The sequence below is a fragment of the Cupressus sempervirens genome, chromosome 1, assembly GCF_028749045.1.
Source record: "Cupressus sempervirens isolate cs-2001-9-10 chromosome 1, ASM2874904v1, whole genome shotgun sequence".
Taxonomy (NCBI): domain Eukaryota; kingdom Viridiplantae; phylum Streptophyta; class Pinopsida; order Cupressales; family Cupressaceae; genus Cupressus; species Cupressus sempervirens.
The window spans coordinates 342,506,947-342,533,442 of NC_143118.1; the positions used below are offsets into that span (position 1 = coordinate 342,506,947).

General features: G+C 36.9%; 1 protein-coding gene across 5 annotated transcripts in view; it reads left to right on the plus strand.

Annotated features, from left to right (window-relative positions):
* The window catches only part of LOC149577617 (vacuolar fusion protein MON1 homolog), a 74,900-nt gene that overhangs the window by 2,319 nt on the left and 46,085 nt on the right, over nucleotides 1-26,496 (plus strand). For all 5 annotated transcript variants that reach the window (XM_089824660.1, XM_089824667.1, XM_089824652.1 and 2 more), the window contains exons 2-7: nucleotides 15,391-15,470; nucleotides 15,600-15,671; nucleotides 15,792-15,831; nucleotides 23,401-23,502; nucleotides 23,681-23,802; nucleotides 24,431-24,563. In XM_089824660.1, the coding sequence (XP_089680786.1) occupies nucleotides 15,391-15,470; nucleotides 15,600-15,671; nucleotides 15,792-15,831; nucleotides 23,401-23,502; nucleotides 23,681-23,802; nucleotides 24,431-24,563 (549 nt within the window). The remainder of the gene's footprint in view (nucleotides 1-15,390; nucleotides 15,471-15,599; nucleotides 15,672-15,791; nucleotides 15,832-23,400; nucleotides 23,503-23,680; nucleotides 23,803-24,430; nucleotides 24,564-26,496) is intronic.

The window sequence follows — 26,496 nt, forward strand, 5'->3', positions numbered from 1 at the left end:
ACAATTTTCCAAAAATCTCTTTTACAAATGAGGAGAGCAAGCCTTATAAAGGAAACTCTAGTGCAACAAATGATTAAGATTTAACCAAGATCAATGACCTAGATTGATCCACCAAAGCCCTAATTAAGGTTTCCACAATTACTACTAACAAACATTAAATGCTAATCTAATTACTGCAAAGTACCACCTTGTGGGTCAATAAGAAAATTACTTTTCTTTTGAGAGCCAATAAAAAAATTGGTTAGGTAGGAACCGACCACAAAAGACACAAATAAATGGATGAACCAAAATGAAGCATCTATACTAATGAAATTCCAAATCACTTGCACAAGTGCCACTTATATTTTTCCACTAAGCTGCATTGCACAGAGCCATCAAATTCAAAAAAATTGTAGTCTTTTCCAATTGTTCTAGCATGAGAAAATTTGCTTCCATGATGTAGACATCTTTCACTTTTCCTTTCAACTGATCTACACTTAGCTTTTCATCCTCCAATTAGAACAAGTCTCACATAAGTAAGAAGGTCATTCTTTTCCTGAACTGTATCTTTTGAAGTTGAATACCACCTGCTTAGATTTCCTTCTTGAGAGATGGTGGATGATGCCATCCTTGAAAATCAACTTCTTTACCTCTCTTCAACACTTCAGCCTTTATCAATGTGTTCTGTGGTGTTTCCTTGATTTTTTGTGATCGGGAGAGTCTTTTCATTACCTGGGATGAATTCTTCACAATCTTTCAACACCACATAAATTTGCTATTGGAGAGAGCATGGTGCTGTAGTTGTTGAAAAACCTTTCAATAAAACTTGTTTGCTTCTTTAAGTATTTCTGCTACCCAATTCTTTGCTTTTTGTCCTGTCAATCCAACTCTTTCCTATCCATCCATTGATGCACTAGAACAAGTAACTAAAGGAACAAATGTTTGAACTTTGATCAGCTTGCTAAGTCGGGTTCATCAATTGCTTGTTATATTTTTAACCATTTGACCTCTTCCTTGTATTTTCTTTTCTTCTCAACTTCCTTGTTTAATCGCTCTTCAAGAACTTAAATGGATTCATTTGGATATCATAATCTTGTGGTGGCAGATCTTCTCTAGCTTTATCCACCTTTAGGATAGCAATCTGTAGAGTGCGTGCACTTGAACTCTCTCTTGTAATTTTATAGAATTTCTTGCCTAGCATCTTTTATTTTCATTGTCATTCATTTCACAAATATTTCTACACTCTTCAACAGGCTGTGTGACCGTCACTTGTTTTCTCTCCATTTGCTTCAACAACCATGCTGGTGCAGTGAACTCTCTTAATTCATCTTCTCGATTTTCCTCTTGATTTTTATCTTGGACCTCCATATTAACATCTTCATTTGTACTATCATGTTGCAGCTTCTCCTCGCCATCTTCTGAAATGGTTTAAATATCGATCACATTATTTTGCTTCTCTTTATTATCTTCAATTCTTTGAGGAGGAGATTCTACTTCTTGCTCTTGTTGATCCAAGGGAACATGACTGGAACTTTGGCATTTAGTTGCCTTTGATTCAATTTCAACTTGAGCAGACACTACATTCTCCGATGTGGATATCACATTCACTTGCCTTGTATCAGCTGCTCCTGACTTTTGTTTCTTTTGCTGTGGCTCTGACATGTAGCTCCTTTTCTTTTCTTCCCCAGGGTTTGTGAGGCCTTATCACTATTGTTATCTTTCTTGCTACATTGACTCTCTTGCCTTTTGGAGACTTCTTGTGGTTGGTCAGACAATTCTTCTTCAGGTTCTTCCACATCTTTCATCAACTCATATGTCAATGAAGATCCTCTTGCTTGCAACTATGCCATTTGTTTGTCCAACCAGGCATGAGTGAATGCCTTAATTGTAATTGTTACCATCATTGCATTAAAACTCATTCCTCGTCAATCCAATATATAGCAGGACTGATATCTTTTCTTGTCTTATAATTAGGTTGAAGACACTTTCCGTCATCCTCAATTTGATCTTGAATCTGAATCCATTTGCCTTCTCTAATCAGTTCTATTGACATTTGAGAAAACGATCTTCTCTTTATCTCAAAATCATCCTTCGCATTTGTCCAATGATCTTCTGCATGTGCCAAGTGCCTCTGTACCATACTCTATAAGCTCTTTTTATTTGATGGTATGGATCAAAGTTTGTCCTAGCATGGTATATCCACAATGAATAGTATTCAAACTCTCTCCGTTGCTTTTGCTGCCAAAAGGGATGGACAAAATTCACTTCTAAAACTAAATGGAGAAGTGACCCCTGGCTCGTGCTTATGTTTTTGAATATTGCCATATGTGAGCAGTTACCTTGCAATCTCCATTCTTACTAACTTGTTTGGTGGAAACCTTAGAAGCTTATTTGGGCACGTGGTCCTTCCTAAAACTCTGATATGGGTGAACTTTGAAAACTAAGTATACACTTCCTTATATAATTTATTTAGAGGATTTCCCATGTTAGAATGTGAGCTTGATGGTTGTCATTGATTTCAACATCTTTCTCTTAATCTTTGGTGTATTTATAGTTTTGTACTGATAGTTTTGGTGTATCAGTTGGTTGCATATATTTTATCTTTCACCATTAGCCTGTGTTTCTGGTATTGTGCATTATCGTTGGCCGAGCACCAATTGTTTTACCATTTCATGCCTCGGTGTTGGCATGCAACATTTTGTCGGATTGTGTCTTGGGTTGATCCTTTGTGAAGCATGTGGTTTTGATTTCAGCATGTTGATCATAACCATTGGCACCAAAGATTGTTGTAGTGTGTTGGTGTGCTTGAGGATTGTTATATTGTTCAAGGTGGTGTGACCTATCTCAAATTTGTTTTAGTTGAGGAATTTGTTTCGTGCATCTAGTATAAGTGGAGTATCATTTCATGTGGGATGTATGGAAGTCCGTCCATGAAAATATTCATGTGATCTTGTTCCCTTATATGTGATCTATATGTGATGCAAGTGCAAAGTTACTTAGCTGGCTGATTCGAGGAGGTGTAGACAATAGCTGACTATAACTATAGAGACTCGACAACTATATCTTGTGGTGGTTTCAACTTTCTACTTCATCTATTATTGATAAACTGAATTTCTTTCTTGGATTGCAAGAGAATGAGAACATCACAAGCATTTTTATTTGTCAATCCAAGTGTGTGAAGGAAGAAGTTTGGCTTAGAAAACTCAAAACTAGTAAGTACTCGTATTGTTATGGGCTGCAAGTTGACTAAGGAAGACAACTCACCAAAAGCAGATGATTGGAGGTTTGTTGTACCTCAATGTATCTAGACCAAATATCATGTATTCAGTATGCCTAGCAGCCAAATTTCAGCAGGAACTGAAAGAATCTCATGATATTGTTGTGAAGAGGGTCTTTAAATACTCGAAAGGGATTAAAGATTATGGGTTATGGTAATTAAAAGGATAAGATTTTACATTGACCACATACACATGCTAATTGTGCAGGATCGTTGGATGACCAAAAGAGTACCAGTGGGGTAACCACCTTCTGAGCTCTTGATTAGTTTCTTGGTCAAGCGAGAAGCATAATTCTATAACGCTTTCAACTGCTGAATCAAAATATATTTCAGTGCTCCCCTGTTGTACACAGGTATTATGGATGGAGTCTTTGACGAACATAGGAATTAGATTCTCTGAATCAGTTCCCATACTATGTGATAATATCAGTGCTATAAGTATGTTAAGGAATCTGGTAATGCATTGCAAAACATAACACATTGATATTAGATGTTATTTTATTAGAGAGCAGGTTGAGGTTGGAGAAGTCAAGTTATAGTATGTGTCGACAAAGGAACAAATCACAAATACATTCGCAAAACCTTTGTCTAAGGATACTTTCGAGTATCTTAGAGTGAACTTGGGCATTTTCCCCTTCCAAGTGCTCATTAGTGTGCACTGGTGCGTGCATTGGTATAGCTTTTTTGCACATTTACATCTTTTTGGATTAGTGCTGGTGCACTTCCTCTCAAGGGGAGTAAAGTGTGTTAGTAAGGGGGAGCAATATTTTTTTTTCAGGCCCTTTTGTCATTGTTGTTAAAGGTGGAGAGTTTTTTCAGGAGATATCTTTTTGTGCTTTGTTTATTAATGAATGTTGCCATTAATGACAAAGGGGGAGATTAATAGAATGTGAGGTTGATGGTTGTCATTGATGTCAACATTTTTTTCTCAACCTTTGGTGTATAGGCAGTTGATGGTTGTCATTGATTCAAACCCTCTCTGTTGCTTTTGTTGCCAAAGGGATGGACAAGTTTCACTTCTATACTAAATGGAAAAGTGACCCTTGGCTTATGCTTAAGTTTTTGAATATTGCCATATGTGAGCAATTGCCTCATAGTCTCCATTCTCACTAACTTGTTTGGAGGAAGCGTTGGAAGCTTCTTTGGGCATGTGGTACTTCTTAGTACTCTGATATCGGTGAACTTTGAAAACTAAGTATATCCTTCCTTTGATAATTTATTTAGAGGATTTCCTTGTGTTAGAATGTGAGCTTGATGGTTGTCATTGGTGTCCAGGTCATTGATGTCAACATTTTTCTCTCAACCTTTGGTGTATTGGTAGTTGCGTACTGATAGTTTCGGTGTATCGGTTGGTTGCATATTGATTATCTTTCACCAATAGCTTGTGTTTAGGGTATTGTGTATTACCCTTGATTGAGCATTAATTGTTTTCATTTCGTGCCTTGGTGGTGGTGTGCAACATTTTGTTGGATCGTGTCTTAGGTTGATCCTTTGTGAAGAGTGTAGATTTTATTTCAGTCCCAACAACCTTTCCTAGCATTTTCGTCATACTCGTTGGCATCGGAAATTGTTGTAGAGTGTTGGTGTGCTCGAGTATTCTTGTATTGCTTGAGGTGGTGTGACCTATCTCAAACTTGTTTAGCCAACATACTTGTGGCATACATCCAGTATAAATAGAGTATCATTTCATGTGGGATGTATGCAAATCCACACATGAAAGTATTCATGTGATCTTGCTTGCTGATATGTGTGCTTATCTTTCATATGGTGATCTACTGTGCTTTAATTGAAAGATCTTAAGTGGTGGTTGATGACTGTTAAGTGCTAACTAGAAGATCAATTTTTTTTATAAGTGTGTGGGAATAACTGATTCACCCCCCGCTTAGTTATTCGGCTTGTTCAACAACCTGCAGTGCCCTCACTGTATGCATGGCAAAGACATCATCTAAAATCTGGAAAGCATTATTGTTTCGAAGGTTTAGCTGTGGGTACAATCTTTTACCATGTGTTTAGCCTTTTTTCTATCAACCCTAGACATCTCCATCCATTTCCTTTTGAGATCTTCTCGTTGATATGAATTTTGAACAAACTTGTACTTGAAATCACAATGCCTTAGCTATGATCTTCTAGAAGTGATGAGGCCTCACATGTAGTTAAATAATTTCTAATTGATCTTGGATTTTTGGAGGAAATTCAAGATTGTGATAATATCCTCCATTTGTAGACTTTTTCATTTTCCTAGTTCAACTCATTTTTTCAATTCCAGTTTGATTTGGTTATTGGGTTTGCACCCTCATTTTGATATTCGACCTTGAACCATCTCGCTAACTTGGTGAATACTTCATGTTGCACATGATGTTGAGATCATGCTCGCACTTGAACTATTTAGCTCCTTGGCTACTTTCTTGCTTGTCAATTTTATGATTTATCTTGAGAGTCACCCTCACTTGAACTTCAAGTAGCTCTTCCTTCGTGCATCCACTTGAACTTCCTTCCAAATTACATCAATTTCACATTGCAAACAAGAAAGTAATTGTGTTAAATTTGTGAAATGGATGTATGATACCCCTCATAATCCATCTTGCTAACTTGGTGAATACTTCATGTTGTGCTTGATGTTGGGATCATGCTTGCACTTGAACTATTTAGCTCGTTGGCTCCTTTTTTGCTTGTCAATTTTATGTTGAGAGTCACCCTAACTTGAACTTCAAGTTGCTCTTCCTTCGTGCATCTGCTTGAACTTCCTTCCAAATTATATCCATTTCACATTGCAAACAAGAAAATAATTGTGTTAAATCTGTGAATTGGATATATGAAACCCCTTATAATCCTTGGATTTTCTAATTTAAATGATCCCTAAATGTCTATTTAATTCTACCTTAAGCTCTAAGATCAAATACTTACAATTGACTTGGAAAGTCCTATCTCTAGATGCCAATTTTAATTAATTTCACCATAAATTTGTTAGAAATTACATTCTGATTTATTAGTTCAAAATCTGGTTTCTAACTCCTGATTACTCTTTCTAAGCCTAAGATATTCACTTTCCTTATAAAACCACTCAATAATCTCCTTGAAAATATGTTGATTAATCATCAGAAAGCTGATCACCTCCATACCTGATTGATTTTCCAAAGATTTTGAATCTAGGGTCTGTAGAAATTTGCTAATTTAAACCAACTTTCCTTCAAAGCTCACCTGATTTTGATTTTTCTCTAATTACTGATCTGATTTCGGCCTTTAGATCTGTCTAGATGGAAATCCTCAGTATTTCACACCAATTTGGCAGTTGGGGTGGGGGGGTTCTTTCAAACATTCCAATTCTAGGCACTTAAACTCCAAAAGACATGCCCTTTTATCAGGCCAACCTGGCTTAGGGTTGAATTGAATTTCAAATTATTAAATCACCATAAGACCGACCTACCTTGGCTAATTGAACTTCCAACCCACTCTTGACCCTTACCCGACTACTTGCCTTATTGAACTTCCAACTTGTTCTTGACCCTTAGCCGACTTGGTTGAGGCTTCTTAAATGAATCTCAGTTGCAATTAATGAAGGGGTAGAAATCACAATCTTGCTGGGCTCTCATTTTCGAAAATCACCTGCTTGGGCTCCACATTAGATGTTAAGCGGATTTTACAGCCTTCTTGGGCTCACTTGCCAAACCTTGATCTGATTTTGATGGTTGCTTGGGCACTTTAACTATATGCTGACCAGACTTTGTCTTACTCTTGGGCCCCATCCAATGTGAGGGGGAAATTAAGGTCTCTTTGGGCTCCATAGGACTGGTGGTGGAAATCATAGGTTGCTGGGGCTCTTGCAATCAAGTCTTGACTTGGGCAGAATTTCCTTAGTGCTTGGGCTCAAACATCATAATGCAAGGCAGAATTTGAGGCTGTCGTGGGCTAAAAAATATTGGAAATTTAGGTTTCTTCGGGCAACCTCAAACTAGATCAAAATTTTGAGTGGTCTTGGACAACTTAACTCTTGGTGGAATTTATCCTCGAGTTGGGAAATGTAGGCGGGTTTCAATCCCTTCCTGGGCAAGGCCAGCTGAGATTAATCATTTCTTGGGGAACTTCAGCACTTGGTCTCACATTTTTTCATCAAATTCCCCCCTTGATTTGCTTATTGTCTTTCTTTTGTCAATGCAAATCTGAATATGTACAACTTAAATTGCCTTTGAAATCAGCCAGATTTCTTCGCTTTACCTTGGAATCCTGATTTTGAGAGCAGTGGTCTTTGCTTGGAGCTTGGAGGCTCTCACCAAGGAAAGGGAATTTGGGGGGTCCTTGGACACGCTTCAAAACTCGTGAAAATCTGCCAGTCCTTGGGCTCATGCATTTTAATGTGGCAGAAATCCAATCTTGTTGGGCTCCATCAGTTACAGCCTAGCAGAACTGGAGCCCACTTGGGTGCACACTGCAAAACTTGGTCAGAGACTTCCTAGTCCTTGGGCTCATCAACAAGCCTTTTGAGTGGAATTCACCTTGCTCTTGGGTTCACTCAAAGCTAGGAGCAGAAACTTTGATGGTCTTGGGCTATGCCAATAATGGGGCAGAATCAGGAGCCTTGTTGGACTTGAACAGCTGACTGATGTGAAAGACTAAATGTCAAAACTTCTAGTTGTTTAGTTCAGAATTGATCTCTGTTCTGCTTGACTGTCACCAGTGCTTGATCCAACTTTGTGTGCTTGCCCAAACTTGCTTTCAAATTGAGATCATCCTTGAACTAAACCTGTAACAAAGACCTCTCATTTGCTCAAAACTTCTATCTTTTTAGTCCTGCAGACTTCAAAATGTTGCCAAGCTACAACAGAGACCAAAAAACTAGAAACAACTAAAGCAAAGGAGGGGGGTTTCCATTTGCAATGGAGCGATGGTGTGAAAAAGGTCTCAACAGATCTCAACTTTTCGTAGAATCTTGTTCATTGGCCACTAACCAATGGAAGCTGTTAATCAAGGATGGCTAATTCATAAGAATTCCTGGACAACCAGTTGGAGCATCCAACAAGCACCAAATTTTTAGAAATTATATAACACAAAATCATTTTTCCATTTTAAGAGTTGGGGATTTTTTTGGAGAGACAAGCATTTTGAAGGTACTCCATCGAAGATTATAATTTTGTTCCTAGAAGATACTGAAAATTGCAAAGTTGTTCTAGGGCAGATTTTATATCTATTTTTCTTTTTGATAATGATATGAATATATGATCAAGGATCTGATTGTCTCCTGCACTATATTGCACATTCTTAGAAAGAAGTAAATTCTCAACAAGAGTAGAATTTTTACCTGCACATTTGTTGTAGGACTCAAATTTTTTATCAGTTCATCTTCAAGTAGGGTGGTCAAACTTTTCAAGCAAGTAGGGCCCGTTTGGCTGCCAGAGTTTGTAATTCCAGCATTGTTCTCAAATCCGGAATTTGTCAGATTCTGGATTTGAGTGTTCGGAATATGATTGGACTCTTTTGGTTCACCTATAATTTGATTTGGAATATGTTTTTCCTGTGTTTGGTGGTACAAAGCTGCAATTGGAAGTAAGGGAAATGGAATCTTGAAAACATACTGATACTGAAAATGAACAAATTGAATCCTGCAGAAAGGCTATTGAGTTTGTTTGGGTTCAAAACATCAAATAAACATAGTCCAGTTATTGGTAGTAGCCAATGAGCATATATGGACAAAAGTCCCAGGTTCAAATCGCAGAATAGTCAACCTCCATTACTTAAAAAATAAAAGCTCAGCATCCATTACTTACGATATAAAAGACCAATGTGGCGAAAAAACATTAAACCGAAGTGAAGATCCAAAACAGTAAAATATCTCTCCACAACGTAGATCATGAAGCTGAAGCGGAGATCAGTGGCGAATAAAGTGTGCAGGAAGACCCATGTCATTCGGACTCCTTCACTGTTACGTTTGCAGGTATGGAAGCGGGTCATGCCTGCAAAGTTGTTCGCCACAAACCGAGGCTGACGGTTTGCCCCGTGAATGGTTCGCTTCAGCCTAAGCTTCGTCCCTTTCTCTGGTTTGATGCAAACAATGAGTGCCAATAAAACTCAATAATGACCATCCACAAAAACTGAGCGCCAATAACCTTTTCACCAGGCCCACAAAATATTATCAATTATGAAAAAGTGAAATGGGAATTGGAATTTCCAATTCCAAATCCACCTCCTGAGGTGGAATATCAAATTCTCATCTTGTGTCCAAAATGGGAATACAAGCTCCAATTCTCAATTCCATTTTGGTGCATCCAAACTGTGAATTAGAAATTTTAGGAATTACTAGATTCCGATTCCAGTTCAATTCCCACAAACAAACAGGCCCATAGTGATAGAGATGTGTGGTACTGGTGAAGGATTGATTAGTAAGAAGAATCTCATTCAGCAAGTCAATAAGAAGGTTTTATATTATTGTAAGACAATAATTGATTACTATTAAACTCTAGAAACTGAATGTTGGCATACTATATCATATTTAATAGGTTTTTGGCTTTGTTTTAGAATGTCTGAACAATATCACATTGTAATAGGTTTGACTCCCCAAGGAGTGGATATCAATCTGCAGCAATACCCTTATCCATTCATAAAAATATAAAATGAGGAAGCACACTTCAGTTTTGTGTATCTATTTAGGTATTTATGGTACATACATGATTGCCCATTAAAGGTACAACAAAACTAGTATGTGAAATTATCTGCCTTTTTCACTATGATAGGCCCATTATCCAACACATATCAAGTTATTAAGTCTATACTCCTAGGTTTTGCAGAGCCTAAAGCCTAGGAGAGTTATATACCTCTTATTCATTGGCTCAGCATTTTAGTTGTTATGATCATAGGGATTCAAAACCTCCTAGAAATAACTGGTTGGAGAACAACAAGTTGTAGACACCAAAATTGGCCAGTTGGTGCCATCCTAGAGAAAAACAACACAATTACTTCACCCCCTATGGACTGTTGAATGGTAGCTTGGATGGCTTGCACTACTACCGAGCAAATGGTTTCTATCTTTTCATTAGTCTTGGGAGCATGTCAACCAAGGGGTTTTATAGTCAAAAAAAAAAGGAAGATGGTGTGGGCCTAGTCCCTAACACAATAAGCAGCATAAAAAGAGAATTGTGGTTCCACAAAGCACATGTGGACCAATGGCACAGATAGGGACAAAAATACCTTTTTCCTTTGAAAATCTCACACCCCTTTGGATGAGGCTGATGCAGCAAAATTGGATGGCACACATTCTTGGAAACTTCGATTCACAGTCAACAGCCCCATGCACACCACAAAACTCAGTAGAATATATATTAAATCTCCAGGTTTCCTTGTGTTCTTTTCTCTAGGAGGAGGAGGAGATTGCTGTAGCTGTAATATTTCCTCCTTGCTTGAAGAGTGCTGAGAAAACTATTTGCTTCTCGTGTTGAGCAAAAGCTGTTGCATGGCAAATGACATTTCGTTCATATCCCAGCCTTTTGTCCATTCTTCAAAGTAAAGGCCTGGAAACTTTATTCTATATAATATTTAAAATTCATTTCTATCTTGTTCATGCTCCAAGCCTGTTCTGGATATCAAGTTTTATAATAGAGGTTGTCAGGATCATCACTCTGATACCACTATTACGAGCCTAGATAAGTCTGAACTGAAATTGGTAAAATTCTTGGAAAGAATTTTGTCAATAAAATTTAGAAATGTAAATTTCTTGGAGGTAAAACAAAACAAATTTAAGAAGTAACTGTCACTAGAAACACAACTTGATCCAGCAAAGCTGCAAGTTACCAATGGTGAAATGAATAAGATATAAAGAAGATCTGCCTCCTGGAAAGAAATTACATGATTTCAAGCTTAATTCAAAATTGATTGCCTTCATAATTAGGAACAGCTCACAATGTTGCTAGAAACAGATTTAGAAGTAGCTTTCACTAGAAATTACATAACTTCATTGAATCATTCCAATTGGTCATCCACTCATTGCAAGATATCTTGCTGTACTTGCAACCAAGGAACCCTTTCAAAATATAAAATAATATTTGCCTAACACAATCTTTGCTTTATTCTTTTGAAAACAGAAAAACAATCTATTGCTTTTCATGGCCTTATACTCTTTTGTCCGTCTTACTATAATAAACTTATATTCTCTTTTCCGTTCTTTCCCTAAAACAGCTTAAAACTTCATTCTCATCATCTTTTCCTGGAATGCATTTTTCCTATCTCATTCCTGAGATAACTGTGTGATTTGATACTGTTTTACACAAAATGCATCTTTCTAATATTTCTAAATTCAAAATTCCTTCTATTAAAATATTTTGCTTTATTATATCCTACAAAATAAAGTTATAATTCAAAACTTCATTTTGGATATTTTCCCAGAGGATTGTTATGCTATCTTATTGGCTCCTGTTATTAGTTATAGAAGAATTGTAGGGTGCACACCCTGCATGCAGGCCCCTTCCCTTCCCTTCCCTTTAATAGTAGGGGTAGGGGTAGGGTAGGGGAGTGGAATTCTAGTTCCACCCAACCTACTATAGCCTCCCACCCCAGGGGGTTTATATTGCCATGCAGGGTGGGCAACGAACGAGTATTCATTCTCTTCAAAACAACAATGGCCTTTAGAACAACTAGAATTTCCTCACGCATGAGCACCCCCCTTTTCTAATAACCTGGGTTCCCTCCCTCCTGCAGGGGGTGCTTTCCTTCTCTCACCCTGCATTGGTGGCACATCCTTCTGGTGCACCGAGTAGACTAGTTTGATGCAAAGAGCCTGTGTGCAGAGGTGGAGCACCCCCTGGATGGATTGACTTGACGAGATGGGCGATAAGAGATTGTTTAATTTTATTATGCCTTCAAAAAATAGTTTGCATGCATGTAATATGTACTCAGACCATATTTCCATACAATGTGAAGTCCCTTATTGATACCATTATACTCTAACAGGCCAAATGAAGGCTCAGTGTTAAGTTAATCAAGCTTGAAGTTATAATGTTTATAGACACGGATACAAGTCCATTATGGATGTGATTGTGAATCCACCACGTTTTGTTTTTCAAGACAATAGGCTAGTTTGTTTCTTATAATGTTGATCTATGCATTATCTCTTTGAAAAAATACACCTTCTACCCTCATGTTGGAGAAATCTGTCTATATGAATACAAACTTGCTTATTGAATGTCTGCATATCAAATTGTTGACAGTAGAATCCTTATGCTGCTTGAATTTCATTTATTTCCTTCTTTTACAAAATCATGTATCTACAAAATGCTATGTTATATGGGGATTCCTGGGAAAGTCCCGTGCTCTCAAACCCCAGGATGTTTTGAGGACGTGGGGATAGTTGGACAGCTAGGGAGTGTGTAGATGTTGCCCAATTTTCTTGGGGATGATCAGTCACTCTTTATGGCTCAGCACTCTAAAATATAATAGTTAAAAAAAGGAAGAGAAAAAAGAAAATGAAGGAACATAAAAGGGTAATAGTCTGCTCTGCTTGTTAGTGATGGCATTCATGCTATGAGCATCTTAAGAGTATCGCCATTAATGATAGGAGCATCTCTGGAGTAGCATCATTGACTTTATAAGCAGTATGGAATGATATTCATGCAATTATTGGTGAACGATATTAGTCCCCTAGCACCCACTTTTTATGGTAATGGCATTCTAGAGTGCCACCATCCTAGGAGTTTCTATCAGGAATACGCCTTTTTGGCATGGTTACCGATTTGTTCTGGTATATGGTGGATGTGGAAGTGTGTGGATGCAGGATGCAACCGGAAGCCCTGTGGATGCTTCCCGGAAGCTATCCATAGACAAATTTCAAATTCACAGGCTGTAAATCCTCAAAAAATTAACAAATTGCAGGTTTTCCCCAATTGCAGTCATCTTCTGCATCACGTGATCTCCAATCACTCATATTAAACCAAATAAAGCAGCAGCAAATAGCTTCCCAAGTTATTCCTCATAGTCAGCAGGATTATCAGAAACAAATTATTCAAAAATTGCAATTGCTTATGCAACAACATGCAGTGCAGAGCTTTCAACAGAACAAATCAACATCAGTTCTCCAACAGCAACAATCACTCCAATCCCAAGTGATACATCATCAGCAGAATCAACAACAACATTATACATATGCATATGCATAGTATAACTGTATATGCAAATACATAGTATAACTGCATATAAAGATATATACACGCATCCGCATCCGAATCGGTAACTTAGCTTTTTGGAAACTATTTACTTGTCCAATGAGTAACCTTTCTGCAGCTATGAGGTGTATTCAGAAAGATTAACATTTAAGAGGGAATAATGAGATGAAAGTGCATAGCTAGAGGCATCAATAAGAGAAGCAGAGTGAGATCCAAATTGGCAGTCTGACTTGAATGAGGCTAATTCTTGTTCTTGAGCAAAGGTGCTGATATAATTATCATCAATAAATGAATGATTACCAACTATATCTAAGCATAGTAGTAGAAAAAACAATGAAGAGGTTTTATGTTGTACAACTATGACATGATAACAAATGAATAATGCCTCATCCCAAGACATTTAGGGCAAGGTCATTTACTTTGATCTAATAGAGAATTGAAGTACTCTGTAGTGGCTAGTAATAGTGTGTTCCTTCTAGATCTAGTGACGACAAAGTAAACAATGAAAGCCATATGTCATTTCTTTATCTTTAATTCTAATGTAATATGCAGGTACATAAACGCAGTGAAATTTTGTTAATTTCTGAGATGACTTGCTTGTAATTTCTCAATTCAGCTCCAATGCTTTTTTGTTTGGTAAATGTTGCATTATATTGATTTATATAAAAAATAGTACAAGTATAGATAGTAGATACCATCTCTGTAAATATGAATTCTGTTCCAAAACCAGACTCCATCCATTTGCCATTGATCACCTAACAGCCTCTGATGTCTGTACCAAAAAATCATACTCGAATCTTCTGCCAGCTATACCCTATCCGTCTATCAACTATTCATATATTCAATTTTTACAATCATGCTTCATTCAATTTACAAAATGCCTGAAATCTTGAACAAAAATCAGGTTATGAGCAACCCTATACATAGATGACACTCTACATATTACCCAAATGCTTCAGAAAACTCCAATTACTAGGTTATCTACTCTAGAAGCTAGACAAAAGCAAAAGGACAAAAAACCAGAACCGGCCACGTATGGAGTACTGTTTCATTCAGAAAAGATAGTGTGTTTGCCCTAAGGATCACTTTGTACCATTTCTTTTTGTGGCCTTTTCCTACACCCTTGAAATTTGGCGATTTTTAAGGATTTAAAACTTGTTTCATGCACCCATTATGGTGGCGTTCATGTAGCTTGTAATTGACGATGATATTGAAACACGATCACCCACTCACATTCTAGATGCGACTTTGTATTTCAATTTGAATGTTTTTAGGGCCACAAGGAAGAAATATGTAAGAAATATGTTTGAGTGTTTTAGAGCTTGCTCATTTGTTATGTAAACTCCCAACTTGTGATTACATATTTTGAAAGTTTCTCTGATTGCTCGCTCAGTGAGGAGTGTCATCACTTCCTTATCTTTCCCATAGTGGATTGCCTTCATTTGTGGATTATACTGCATGGGACACTCAAGTACCGATTCCGTGCATTGCATTGTTGGAGGGAAAGCAACAGCTTGAATATTTTATTTCTTTACCATTCACCTCCCCGTCCCTGAAGGATTCCCTCTAAACATTTGGTCTCTTGTGACATGTTCACCGTTCCGAGGTTGTTATCTCTAATCTTCTTATTCCTCATAGTGAAACTAGTTTCAGGAGTCATCTCTTTTGTGTCATTCTTTGTTTTTCTATCCTTCCTTGAGTTCCCAGTTTTAGCTCTGAACAATAAGCGACTACATTGCTATTATCAGAGTCCTCATTCAATGTTTCCTCTCTGGATATATTTTTTGGAATTAATATTGTTTTTCCTTCTCAATTTTTAATGTTGTAAGCGTGAGGATCACACATGCTTCTTACTAAAAGAAATAAAAAACTTAGGTGTTTGTGGTTATCAAAATTACAGTTATCTATCTATTATCTGTGATCATTTTCTGCTATCATTGAAGAAGAGGTTTCATGGCTAACCATACATGTATCTAACTCTCTTGGAATCTGTAGGACGAGTCCTCAATTTCATGGAGGAAGAGAAAGAAGCACTTTTTCATACTTAGTAATTCTGGCAAGCCAATTTATTCTAGGTTTGTACGCTGCCATCCAAATAGAATGAGATATGAGCTTTGATCACAGAATGTAATTTTTATATTATCTATACTTTTATATTCAAAACGACCAATTTTCCGTAAAATTTTACTGGTTATGCTAATTAGATATGGTGATGAGTACAAGCTGGCTGGTTTTTCTGCAACTCTGCAAGCAATTATTTCGTTTGTGGAGAATGGGTACATAGATTACATTTCTATCTAATCTTTATCTATGTTGATTCTCTTTGTTTCTTCACTCAAGAAGTATACAATTTCTGACAGTGTTCTTTGTATTGTTGGTTGTGTTGTTTGATGAAGTGGAGATCATATCAAATTGGTATGTGCGGGTAACTATCAGGTTAGCCCTCAGAAGCTTTGGTCATTTATTAGTATGCTAGAATTTTCTATGCTTAGTCGTTTAAAAGGATCTCTGTTCAGTTTTGGAGATTTATATCTTTGATTATGATGTAAGTAATCCATATGAATGAATTGAAGATGAGAAATGTGGATTTGTTTTGACCCCTAGATGTGATTCTGGAGGATGAGATGTGGTCATTGATGTATGTTGCTCTTCCAAATGTAGATTCAATGAATTGGAATTTCCTACAATTTTAGCTGCTAGGCTTTCATACCTTATTAATTGATTGAATCTGTTTGATAGCATGAGTTGCGGTTGTCATTGTACATGTATTCAAAATGAACGTTTCAGGCTTTTGCTGCTATAAGAAACATTTTTGTGCTTAATTCCTCGAGGTAATTTCTTAGGTAACTATAGAGCTACGGAAAAATATTCTTAAATTTATTCTATCTGCCAAGAGAGGATATGCTTTGCACTCTTTATGATATAAGCAGATATTGTTAACAAAACCAAAACCATTGAACAAATGCAGCCTACCTAAAACAAAAGTTTAGGGCAAACTTCAGTAGGATTCTTTCCAACATTTGATTGAAAAGAGAAATTGTTAAGCTGTCCTCATGGTCAATATTCTCATTTTTGTATATTTGGTAATGCTTCAGACTGTTTCACTGAACTAGCTCTTTATCTTAAAAATCTAAAAGTAATAATGGCTGTATAAAACGATTGTTAATATTTCATTGTTAGCACTTGGAGAATTAAGAGGACTGCTAATTTAAATTCTTAATCAGATAAAGTATACCATTTTAAAAGAAAATCTTTAGAGAATGATATAGAATCCAAGGATCACAATCACTGCCTCTGAGGTCTATCTTGTTGCAGATAGGGTAAATGAAAATAATTAGTGTGACTCATCATAGATAACATAGTTCACAAACTCCAACAAGAACAAAAGATAGCATGGATAACAAGGTCACAACCTAATTGTGCTAGTTATGGTGACATAGAGGGGCACGTCCTTCACTCCCAACCTCCAAGTTTACGGTATGGGGATGTCATGGGTACGGAGCATCCCCTGACCATCCAGGGGAGTTCTGCTTGTCCCCTGTCAGCAGCCACTTAAAAGGATATTTAAAAAAACATGTTTTTAGTTTGTAGTTTGGGTTCCATTTGAACTTTAAATGGAGGTGGGTCCTATCTTGGGCACTCCAAGCCTATAGAAATCCTTCAAGCATCATTTTTCTCACATTTGCATTTCTCATTGTTTGCTACAATAGATAGAGAAGAATGAAAAGAAGAGAAAGGAGTGATTACAGGAGTGAAAGGAGTGAGTGCAAGTGAAAGAGGAGCAAGAAGAAGAGAAGGAAGATTTTACACCTTCTTCGAAGAGATTCATCAAGTATAGGGGAAGGTTTTGTTTTATTTTCTGACTTATGTATCTAAATTTCAAGTTTTATTAAATTGTTGAATATCGAATGTTCATTGTAATTTGTTTTACAATATTATTTCATTTTTTGTTCAAATTTTGAATGTTTTAAAGCTTTCTTTTTAAAAATTTTGTTGTTCGAGTTTCATGTTCTAAATTAGAATTTTAAATTATGATGACTCTTGATGGCAAAACGAAGAATTTATGATAATTCATCATTTGTCCTCAAGATTGATAAGTTTTAATTTTGTTTGACTTTGAAATTTGTTAAAATCAATAAATAACCTAAAATTTATAGTTCTAAATTTTTATTTTTTTATTAAAAGTAGGTTGAAACTAGTTGTTTACAGAATTTATTTTCATTTTGTGAAATGCAGTATTACAACGAGCTCTCATAGTCATGATATAAGTGGAGATGAGGATGGAAATTCAGTCCAAGGGTGCAAATTAATCAGAATATGAGGTTGAGCTTGAGGAGAGTGACGTGGGGCTGATCCAAAGCCTAAACTAGCTCCATGGCCAGTTGACCAGCTTTTATAGATCACCCTTCCCAGCTTTTGTTAGAGTTTTCTAGAGGGGTCAGATGATCCGAAGTCTCAATTTAAACAATTTGCAACGAGAACAACAATCCTGCAGTTCGTGGCACAATAAAATGGAAATGCAACATTTGTGGTTTGGGATGGCTTGGGAACATCATTAAAGTTAATGTACACTTTCTCTTTTGGAGAGGGTGTGGTGTGAATCCATGTAAATTTTTGCAAGACTCTAAAAATATCACGTATTGAATTAAATTCAACAATCTTTGGGGTGTCCCTGAAGACAGTGCAATTGCAATCCCTACTACTTTGTATGCAAGGCAATAGGTTTAGACAATTCAGCCGATGTAGGTGCAACAACTTGTTTCTACTCATACATTGCACTAGAGTGTGAGGATGATGTAAGGGTCATCCTTAGGACCATCCATCTTGTCAGAGTGCAACGCGGGAGGGTAGTAGCAAGGGGAAACACAAGGCATGAACTTGAAGTAACCCTATAGTTGAAGGATCAAATAGATGATTCCATTGGTAAGTTCTTTGCCAATGACATCCCATTGTGTGTAGATATCCTTATTATAAGGAGATGATGGTGATGGTGGCGAAGGAGGGACCATAATATGTGCCGTTAGATGAGCACAAATGGTGGGCCACGATCTTCAATAATAGCTATGCCAAGATTAATGTTTTGATGGAGCAGATGAAGGAATGTTGGATATAGTCTAGATACAACATACCTATGGAGGTGGACGGGCATTAGGCATTTTCTACACATCAACATCATCGTTACATGTTCAGAGGGCCCATACTTTCTCAAAAAGCAATTGATTGTTCAGAGCATCATAAAGATGCTGACTTTTCAGTTTGAGGTCCTCATGGAGGCTATTGAGGTTTGGGCCACAAAATGTGGTCCAAGTAGTGATAGATGCAACACTTGTGTAGAGCTGTAGAAAAGCTTATTGAGGCATCCTAGAAACATATTTGGTGAACTCCATGTTGTGTGCATGCCATGAATAATGCACTCAAGGACATGGGGAAGATTGTCTAGATAAGAGGAGTGGTTAGTTATGTGAGAAGGGTGCAAATGTTTATTTGCAATCACCACACTTTACACGCACTCTTTAGGTTCTTTGTGAAGGATTTTATGAAACTAGTTGAGACAAAATATGCATCCTATTACATTCTCTTGGAGAGAATGCTTGAGTTGCAAGAGGCATTGCTACTCATAGCTATGATGAGTGGAATCAGTGGGATTAGGCAAAGAGAGAGTAGAGGAGGAGGGTGAAGGAGACAATGAAGAGTGATAATTTTTGGAGTGATGCAAAATACATTGTCTCTATTATTACTTTGGTCCAAGCGATCAGATATAGCGGTGGGGGTGTACCTAACATTGAAGAGGTATATGTGTGCATCAATTCTATGCTTGACCAAATGAGGGTTGCTATGTGCGAGGACCCCACTTTAGCATTATGCAATGAGCACATTTAGCTGAGCATAAGAGGGACCTCAAAGAAGTCAATTCAATCCTTGCAACACAAGTTACACAACATAAGCAATACAAAGAAACTGAGAGATATGCAAGATCAACCTTCTGATAATGAGATAATCAAGTACATTGGATCTGCAACACATAGTTTTACATTCCAGGCATATAGCCCTGATTATAGATGTCCTATATACTAACCTTTAAGAAGTTATCGAATTATCCAGAATTACTAAACTACCTTCTTCCTAAAATTGCCTCGATTGACCAATTACGACTTATAAAGCCTTAACAAGAATTTAGTCGACTTGAGAAAAAATTACATTCTTCAAGAATAGGAAAATGTATTACATAATAGGTTAAGACCTAAATCATAAGAATCTTCCATGACTAGGTAAAATACAACAAGCTATCCCACAAGTAGGTCAGCCATGGCGTATAGTAATCGAGAGATGAGCCACATCGGTGAAAATCCTTCGGAAGATTAGGAAACACAAATTGGTTGTGAAACAAAGTGAAGGTAAAACATGATGCTACAAACATGCTTTGAGGTGCGCAACAACAAATGATCCAAACTAAAGGAATGCTGAAAGAAATTCAATGACCAACAAACCAAAAAAATAGGAAATGGAATATTTTTGGATGGTGTAGATTGCCAAGAACCCAATCTGCTTTTGCATCACTTCACATGCACTCTTCTGGACCTTTGCGAAGGAGTTATGAAACTAGTTGTGACCAAATATTGGTCCTACTACATTCTCTTGGAGAGAATGCTTGAGTTGCACGAGGTTTTGCAAGTCAGAGTTATGGTGAGTGGAATTAGTGGGTTGAGGCCAAGAGAGAGTAGGGGAGGAGGGTGAAGGAGACAGAGAGAAGTGATCAATTTTGGATTGATGCTAAATACACTATCTCTATCACTACTCTAGTTTTCCAAGTGATCAGATATAGTAATGAGGATGCACCTAGCCTTGGAGAATTGTATGTGTGCATCGATTCTATGCTTGACTAGATGAGAGCTGTTGTGTGAGAGGACCCCACTTTAGCATTCTATAATGAGCACATTCAGCCTACCATTTAGTGTTGATGGGGCAAGCTGAACACTCTCTTGCACATGGCTGCTTATGCAGTGACTTTGAAGTGGTACATGCCTATAGGCCTAGTATACTTACACTAGTTTGGGATATTGAGGTGAAGGCATGATTCTTCAAGTGCATTGATAGGATGTATGATGTCATATTGCTGATTAGATTTACACTGAGTGGATATAAGAAGTATGGCACAAGAGTACCCAATTTTGCGGTGGAACTATCATGGAGTACAAAAAGCCAAGATTACCACACTAGCCATTTGTCTACTAATTCAGGTTTCTAGTTCTTCAATTGTAGAAAGGAACTGGTCTACTTATAGCTTCATATCTTTTCTTAAGAGGAACAAATTTACATCTAGGAGAGCGTAGAAGCTCGTGGTTGTACATAGTGCCTTGCATATTATTAACAACAAGAGACGCGTATGGAAGGAGAGCCTAGCAACATGATGGGATGTAGAGCTAAAGGATCCAACACAGATTGATGAGGATGTAATGGCTTTAGATATAGGGTTGGTTGGTGTTTGTTTTTGGTGGATCTTGGCTGCTAGGAGTTTAACACAATTCCAGTGATGAGGAATTCTCGCGTATCATTAACCACAAGAGACACATGTACAAGGAGAGCCTAGCAACACAATGGGACGTAGAGCCATAGGATCCAACATAGATTGATGAGGATGAGGATGTAACGGCTCTAGATGTGGAGTTGGTGTTCGTTTGGTAGATCTTGACTATGAGGAGTGCAGGAATTCTAGTGATGAGGATTTATCTTGAGAGATGATTATAGGCCTCCCTTCACTACATTTTGACATTTTGTACTTGTATTGATATCAATATCATGCTACTCATTGTCATTATCTTTATGATATTTTTTATATAATAGAAATCTTTGATTTTGTGTTTTGACAATTTTATTTAGCATTCTAATTTCTAATTAGTAATTCAATAAGAAGTGTTGTATCGTTCATTGTTCAATGCTCAATTATACTATATTTAGTATTTAGCATTTGCAAATTTGCTATTTTACTTCTTATATTGATATATATATTTTCATAACTAGCATTTTGTCATGTCCCCTTCTCCGTACTAGTGTTATGGTGCCGGGTTAATCTATCTCCACATCCGGATAGATTAACGGCATCAATAGTCAGGAGGCTTACCAGTCGCACAGGAAATTTTATCTTTAGTACATCATTTATAAAATTAAAAGTGCTAGGATAAAGTTATTTTATGTTTATAAAGTCATTTACTTTATAAAGTGACTTAAGTGTCTATAGGATGAAATTGTGGTTTTATCCCACATCTCTTATTCAAATGCTCTTCCCCTCACTGCGAGGTTATAAAAAAAGAGACCTTGCCTTGGGATTTACACACAAGAATTTATGAACTGAATACAATGACATGTTCTGGTTGCTTCAATGTGACTGGCTAGAAAACTCTGAGGACGAAATCCCTCGAGTTATTCAAGGAAGTTGGATGTCACCCCAACTTTCCTCCTTGGAACTAATACATTATCCAGGCAGAAAATTGGCAAGAAGTTTTTGGCACTGAGAAGTACAGTCAGAGTTTCATAGTGGGATATAGATTATTATATTATTTTATTTGTGTGGAGGAACAGTGTTTGGTCGATTAAGCAAGGCAGTTCCAGATTGGAGTTTTCATAGAAGAGATCATATGTAAAACATTCCAGCGGGCTAGCAGTATCTCCTGTCCGTAGAAGTTCTGGATGTCACTTTCAGGTCTGAACCGATAGCACTATCTTATACCTCCGGCATCATCCTCTTCTCCGAGCAGACGCACAGGGAGCAGCTCCTGTTACATGTGGTGGACTGACGGTCTAGGAAGCTGTTGGATATATTAGGTGTTACGGGTCAGTTACTTCCCAGTCGGACGCAATCCCAACTCACATGCCAGCAGTGAAGGCATGGGCTGTTGGAAAGAGGTGTTACTGCAGACCAAGCCGTGTAGCATTCATTCCTGCACGGGACGGTACACAACCAGTGGTCTCTCCATAGACAGGGCAACGTCAACGCCACACTAAGGAGTTGTCTTGCTTCAGCATTTGTAGCAGTTGACAGTCGCAGTGAAAGCGATATCTTGAATGGATTTCACCAGTTTCTGCAGGACTCACACGTCTATTGTATTCATGCATATCGGGTCTGTCCCCTCTTTAGCACTCTCTATTGTCATGGACTTAGAATGTTAGTGTAAGATTGAATTTCTGTTCAGAACGTAGCTCCAAACTTATCAATATTATGGTATGGATAAATACTGTGGCTAGTTTATGTTCAGTTACCAATTCTGGTTAGTTTGGATGTATCGGCCTTTGTTTTCCTTTTATATATTCTGGGCAGTAACTTCATGAATAAAAAGAAGAGTTGAGCAGTAATATAAGATTTACAGACGCTGGTTTCAATCCAACTGTTTAACAAAATTCTTGTCAGCTTGGTTCAAGTTTTTTTAACTCAAATCCAGCAGGGAACCTTACACATTTCAAGTGGTAAATGTATAGTATATAGTATATAGGGCACCACCCCCTGTGTCCCCATATTGGACATCCTTGTCCCGCTGTCTACCCGCTCCCCTGTCCCTGAAGGCCTATGTTACACTGGATAGTTATTGTCTGCTTTTGTCATTGGTCAGTAAGTGGATGACATCTCCTTTTTGCTTTGTTAGATAAACATCAATTTATGGAGCTTTGTTGGGCATTTGGTTTTACAGACCACACTTTTGACACTAATTGTAACATTCCATCCATTACTATTTCTTATGAAAATTTCACTTAGAATATATAATATCTCTGAAGGTCCATGACATCCTCTTCATTTCAGCTGCAAGCTCAATACTCCCTAGGTCAGACAGACGGATATGGTGAGAGTTTAAGAGGGTGTTGCATGGTTCTGACAATGTAGAGCAATTGTTGTTTTATAAAAGAATTCTATGAAATAATTGAGTTAGTATCTTGAAGTTTGATGCGAATATTTTGTCGGTTTCTTCTGGGTACTTGTTATGCAGGGGGATTAATCTATCTTCTACTGTTATTCAGATTATTTTTCTTGTTAAGGGTCCAATTTATTTGGTCTGTATAAGCTGTACAGAAGAACCATTTCGAGCTTTGAAGGGGCAGTTGGAACTTCTTTATGGCCAGGTATTGATTTTTGTATTCTCTCATTTCTTTATTATTTGGCTTTATGATCTAGAGAATTTAATTTTAAAGGATAGTTTCATGATGTATTTTAATAGAACACAAAGCCCTGCAAATTGCTTGTTGATGACATTTGTTTATATTTCCTATCTGATACATTTTCTATTTTAACACCATGCAGATGCTGCTAATTTTGACAAAGTCAATAGACAAATGTTTTGAAAAAAATTCCAAGTTTGACCTGACACCTTTACTTGGAGGCACAGATGCTGTCTTTGCATCTCTTGTACATGCATTCAGTTGGTATTGTGCTCTCAACATGGTAGTTTTTACTTAATATGTTTTATGTCCTTGATAAGAGTAAGAAAAATCCCATAAATCAGGAGGACTAGTGCTTGGCTTCTTAAATTGTAAGAAACATTGAATGCATGATTATATCATAATAGGCATCCACATAAATGTTTCATGATTGTTTTGTGCATCATGGCAATGCATACACGCTTCATCTGAAAAAGTAAGAAAAATCCCATAAATCAGGAGGACTAGTGCTTGGCTTCTTAAATTGTAAGAAACATTGAATGCATGATTATATCATAATAGGCATCCACATAAATGTTTCATGATTGTTTTGTGCATCATGGCAATGCATACACGCTTCATCTGAAAATTTAATAGTGCAAGATATGAATTGAAAAAATAAAGGGGAAGTTTTGTCATTTTACTTATTTAATACAGTGTAGTTAGTAATTATATATACACGCTGAAAATTTAATAGTGCAAGATATGAATTGAGAAAATTAAAGGGGAAGTTTTGTCATTTTACTTATTTAATACAGTGGATTTAGTCATTATATAGAAAGCCGCACATCATTTTTTCCAGAATACAGTAGTTCTAGACTATCTTTTTAAAATTATTCTTTGGCTTTTGTAGTAATCCTGCAACCTACTTGCATGCGTATATGTGCCTTCCTCTACCTTACTCAACAAGACAAGCTGCTGGTGCAATTCTTCAGGACGTTGCAGATTCTGGTGTTTTATTTGCCATTCTCATGTGTGGACATAAGGTAGACCTCCTTTTTTCTGTATCCTTTATAAACTAGTTGGAATGAAGTTTCAAATGCAAATTAAGAGGAGCAGTTTGTGAAGTTGGTTTTCTTAAAACATATTCATGCAATGGAAGTAATGAAGATAGTTTCTGCACATGAAATTGAGAATGGTGGAAGTTATTAACAATTGCTTAATTAGCAATTTTTTTTTGGGAACAAATTGGCAAAACCAAAAGATAAAAATATTTCTTACTTAATCATGGAAAAGTCAGGTTAGGGTTAGAGAAAGGTAACATAATATCACTGCAGAATCCAGAAAGAACCTCAAAAAATCAGAAGAAATAAGTAAACATTTGCAATCTTTTTGGTTGAAAAAACACTAGCCACTTGATCAGCTGCCAATCATTTGTGATTCAACCATGGTTTCTGCTCTAAATTTGTTGCAGATAGTGCTGTCAATTTGTTAATGTGGAGAGTTATCTTGGCAATCATTTTTGAAGGCTGTAACCTCAAGATCAAAGTTTATTCATTTGTGCATAACTACATGTTCTATGTCTTCAGCCTACTCTTTCAATACCCCCTGCACAACCCTTACCCTTTTCTCCACATATATAGCACAAAACTTTTCTATTGATATTATATGGTACCACTCTTGGAGGCTCAATTAGAAAAAAAACAGAATTGTGGCTAACTTAAGGATGTCTTGAATGTTCTTTTTATACTCTCACGTGGAACAGGCAACTGGCTATTCGCAATACACCTTAAATGAAATTGGGTCAGCTATGTGAATGATATGATATATCAAATAAAATTTGAACAAGCAAAGATATATATATTAGTGCATTTTGACTAAAAGATACAACTAATAAAAATATTAGTATAAAGAGTGCCTAATGCATTTCCTGTCTAAACAATAATTAGAAATATGATTATGGAGAATGGATACCCAAATGCAAAAGTAAGACTACAAGATTAGTTTGCTTGTATGATACATTCGTGTACTGATAAGACTACAAGATCTAATTGCATGGATGATACATTCATGCACACGATCTTGTCATGATATAATACAGATCAGATTAGCTGAAGTAACAGAAGTCTAAGTAGCCAGAACTTTGGCCTGCATCGTATTTAAGGCAGAAACATCCAACCTAGTAAATTGCCAATGGTGGATCTTAGGGTTTTGTTAGAACAGACCAATCCTTTCTGGCATTAGAGGAGGGAGTCCACTAACAGTCAATGCTAGAGATCTAATGGAATAAGAATTGAATTTAGTCATGTAATCCTGATTATGACTTTAAGATTGAATTAAGGGAAAGTTATCATTTTGTGTCATTCAATATCAGCGTGATTGCATCTTTGGTCAGATCTGGTGTGAGCTTTCACCCTACAGCTCTTTGCATTATATGTAATACATGTGCATAGACACTAACAACTGAAAGAAATCTCAAACTAAAATATTTGCAACAAGTTTTAAAATATCTTGTCATTGATGTCAAATCAGAATCAGATTGAAATCAGTTTTTGTATGATTGAATTCCTTGGCTGCATCGCATATGTCTGTAAACAGAATGTCAACTTGGGATCCGATTTCGTGTGATAAAATTCTTGGTTGTCTGCAAACAGGAAGATTTCTGTGATTCTCTCTCTTGTAAAGTATCCAGATTGATATGCATCTTGTCTAGAATTTGATGAATGATTGTTTTGCACAGGATGGAACATTCATCCTGTCTAGAGCTACATTATTTTGCAGAGGATAATTCCCAGAATATCATATATCAGGGCTGCACAGGTGATTAATAACTATGATCAAAACTTTTGAATGAATATTAAAATATTGTTTTAGATCATATTTCTAGAAAGCACGGAAGATCTTTGATCACTCTCTAGCATCATAAATAATTATAATCTTTGAAAGAGAATTCAGTGGTTTAGATTAAAAGCCACAATG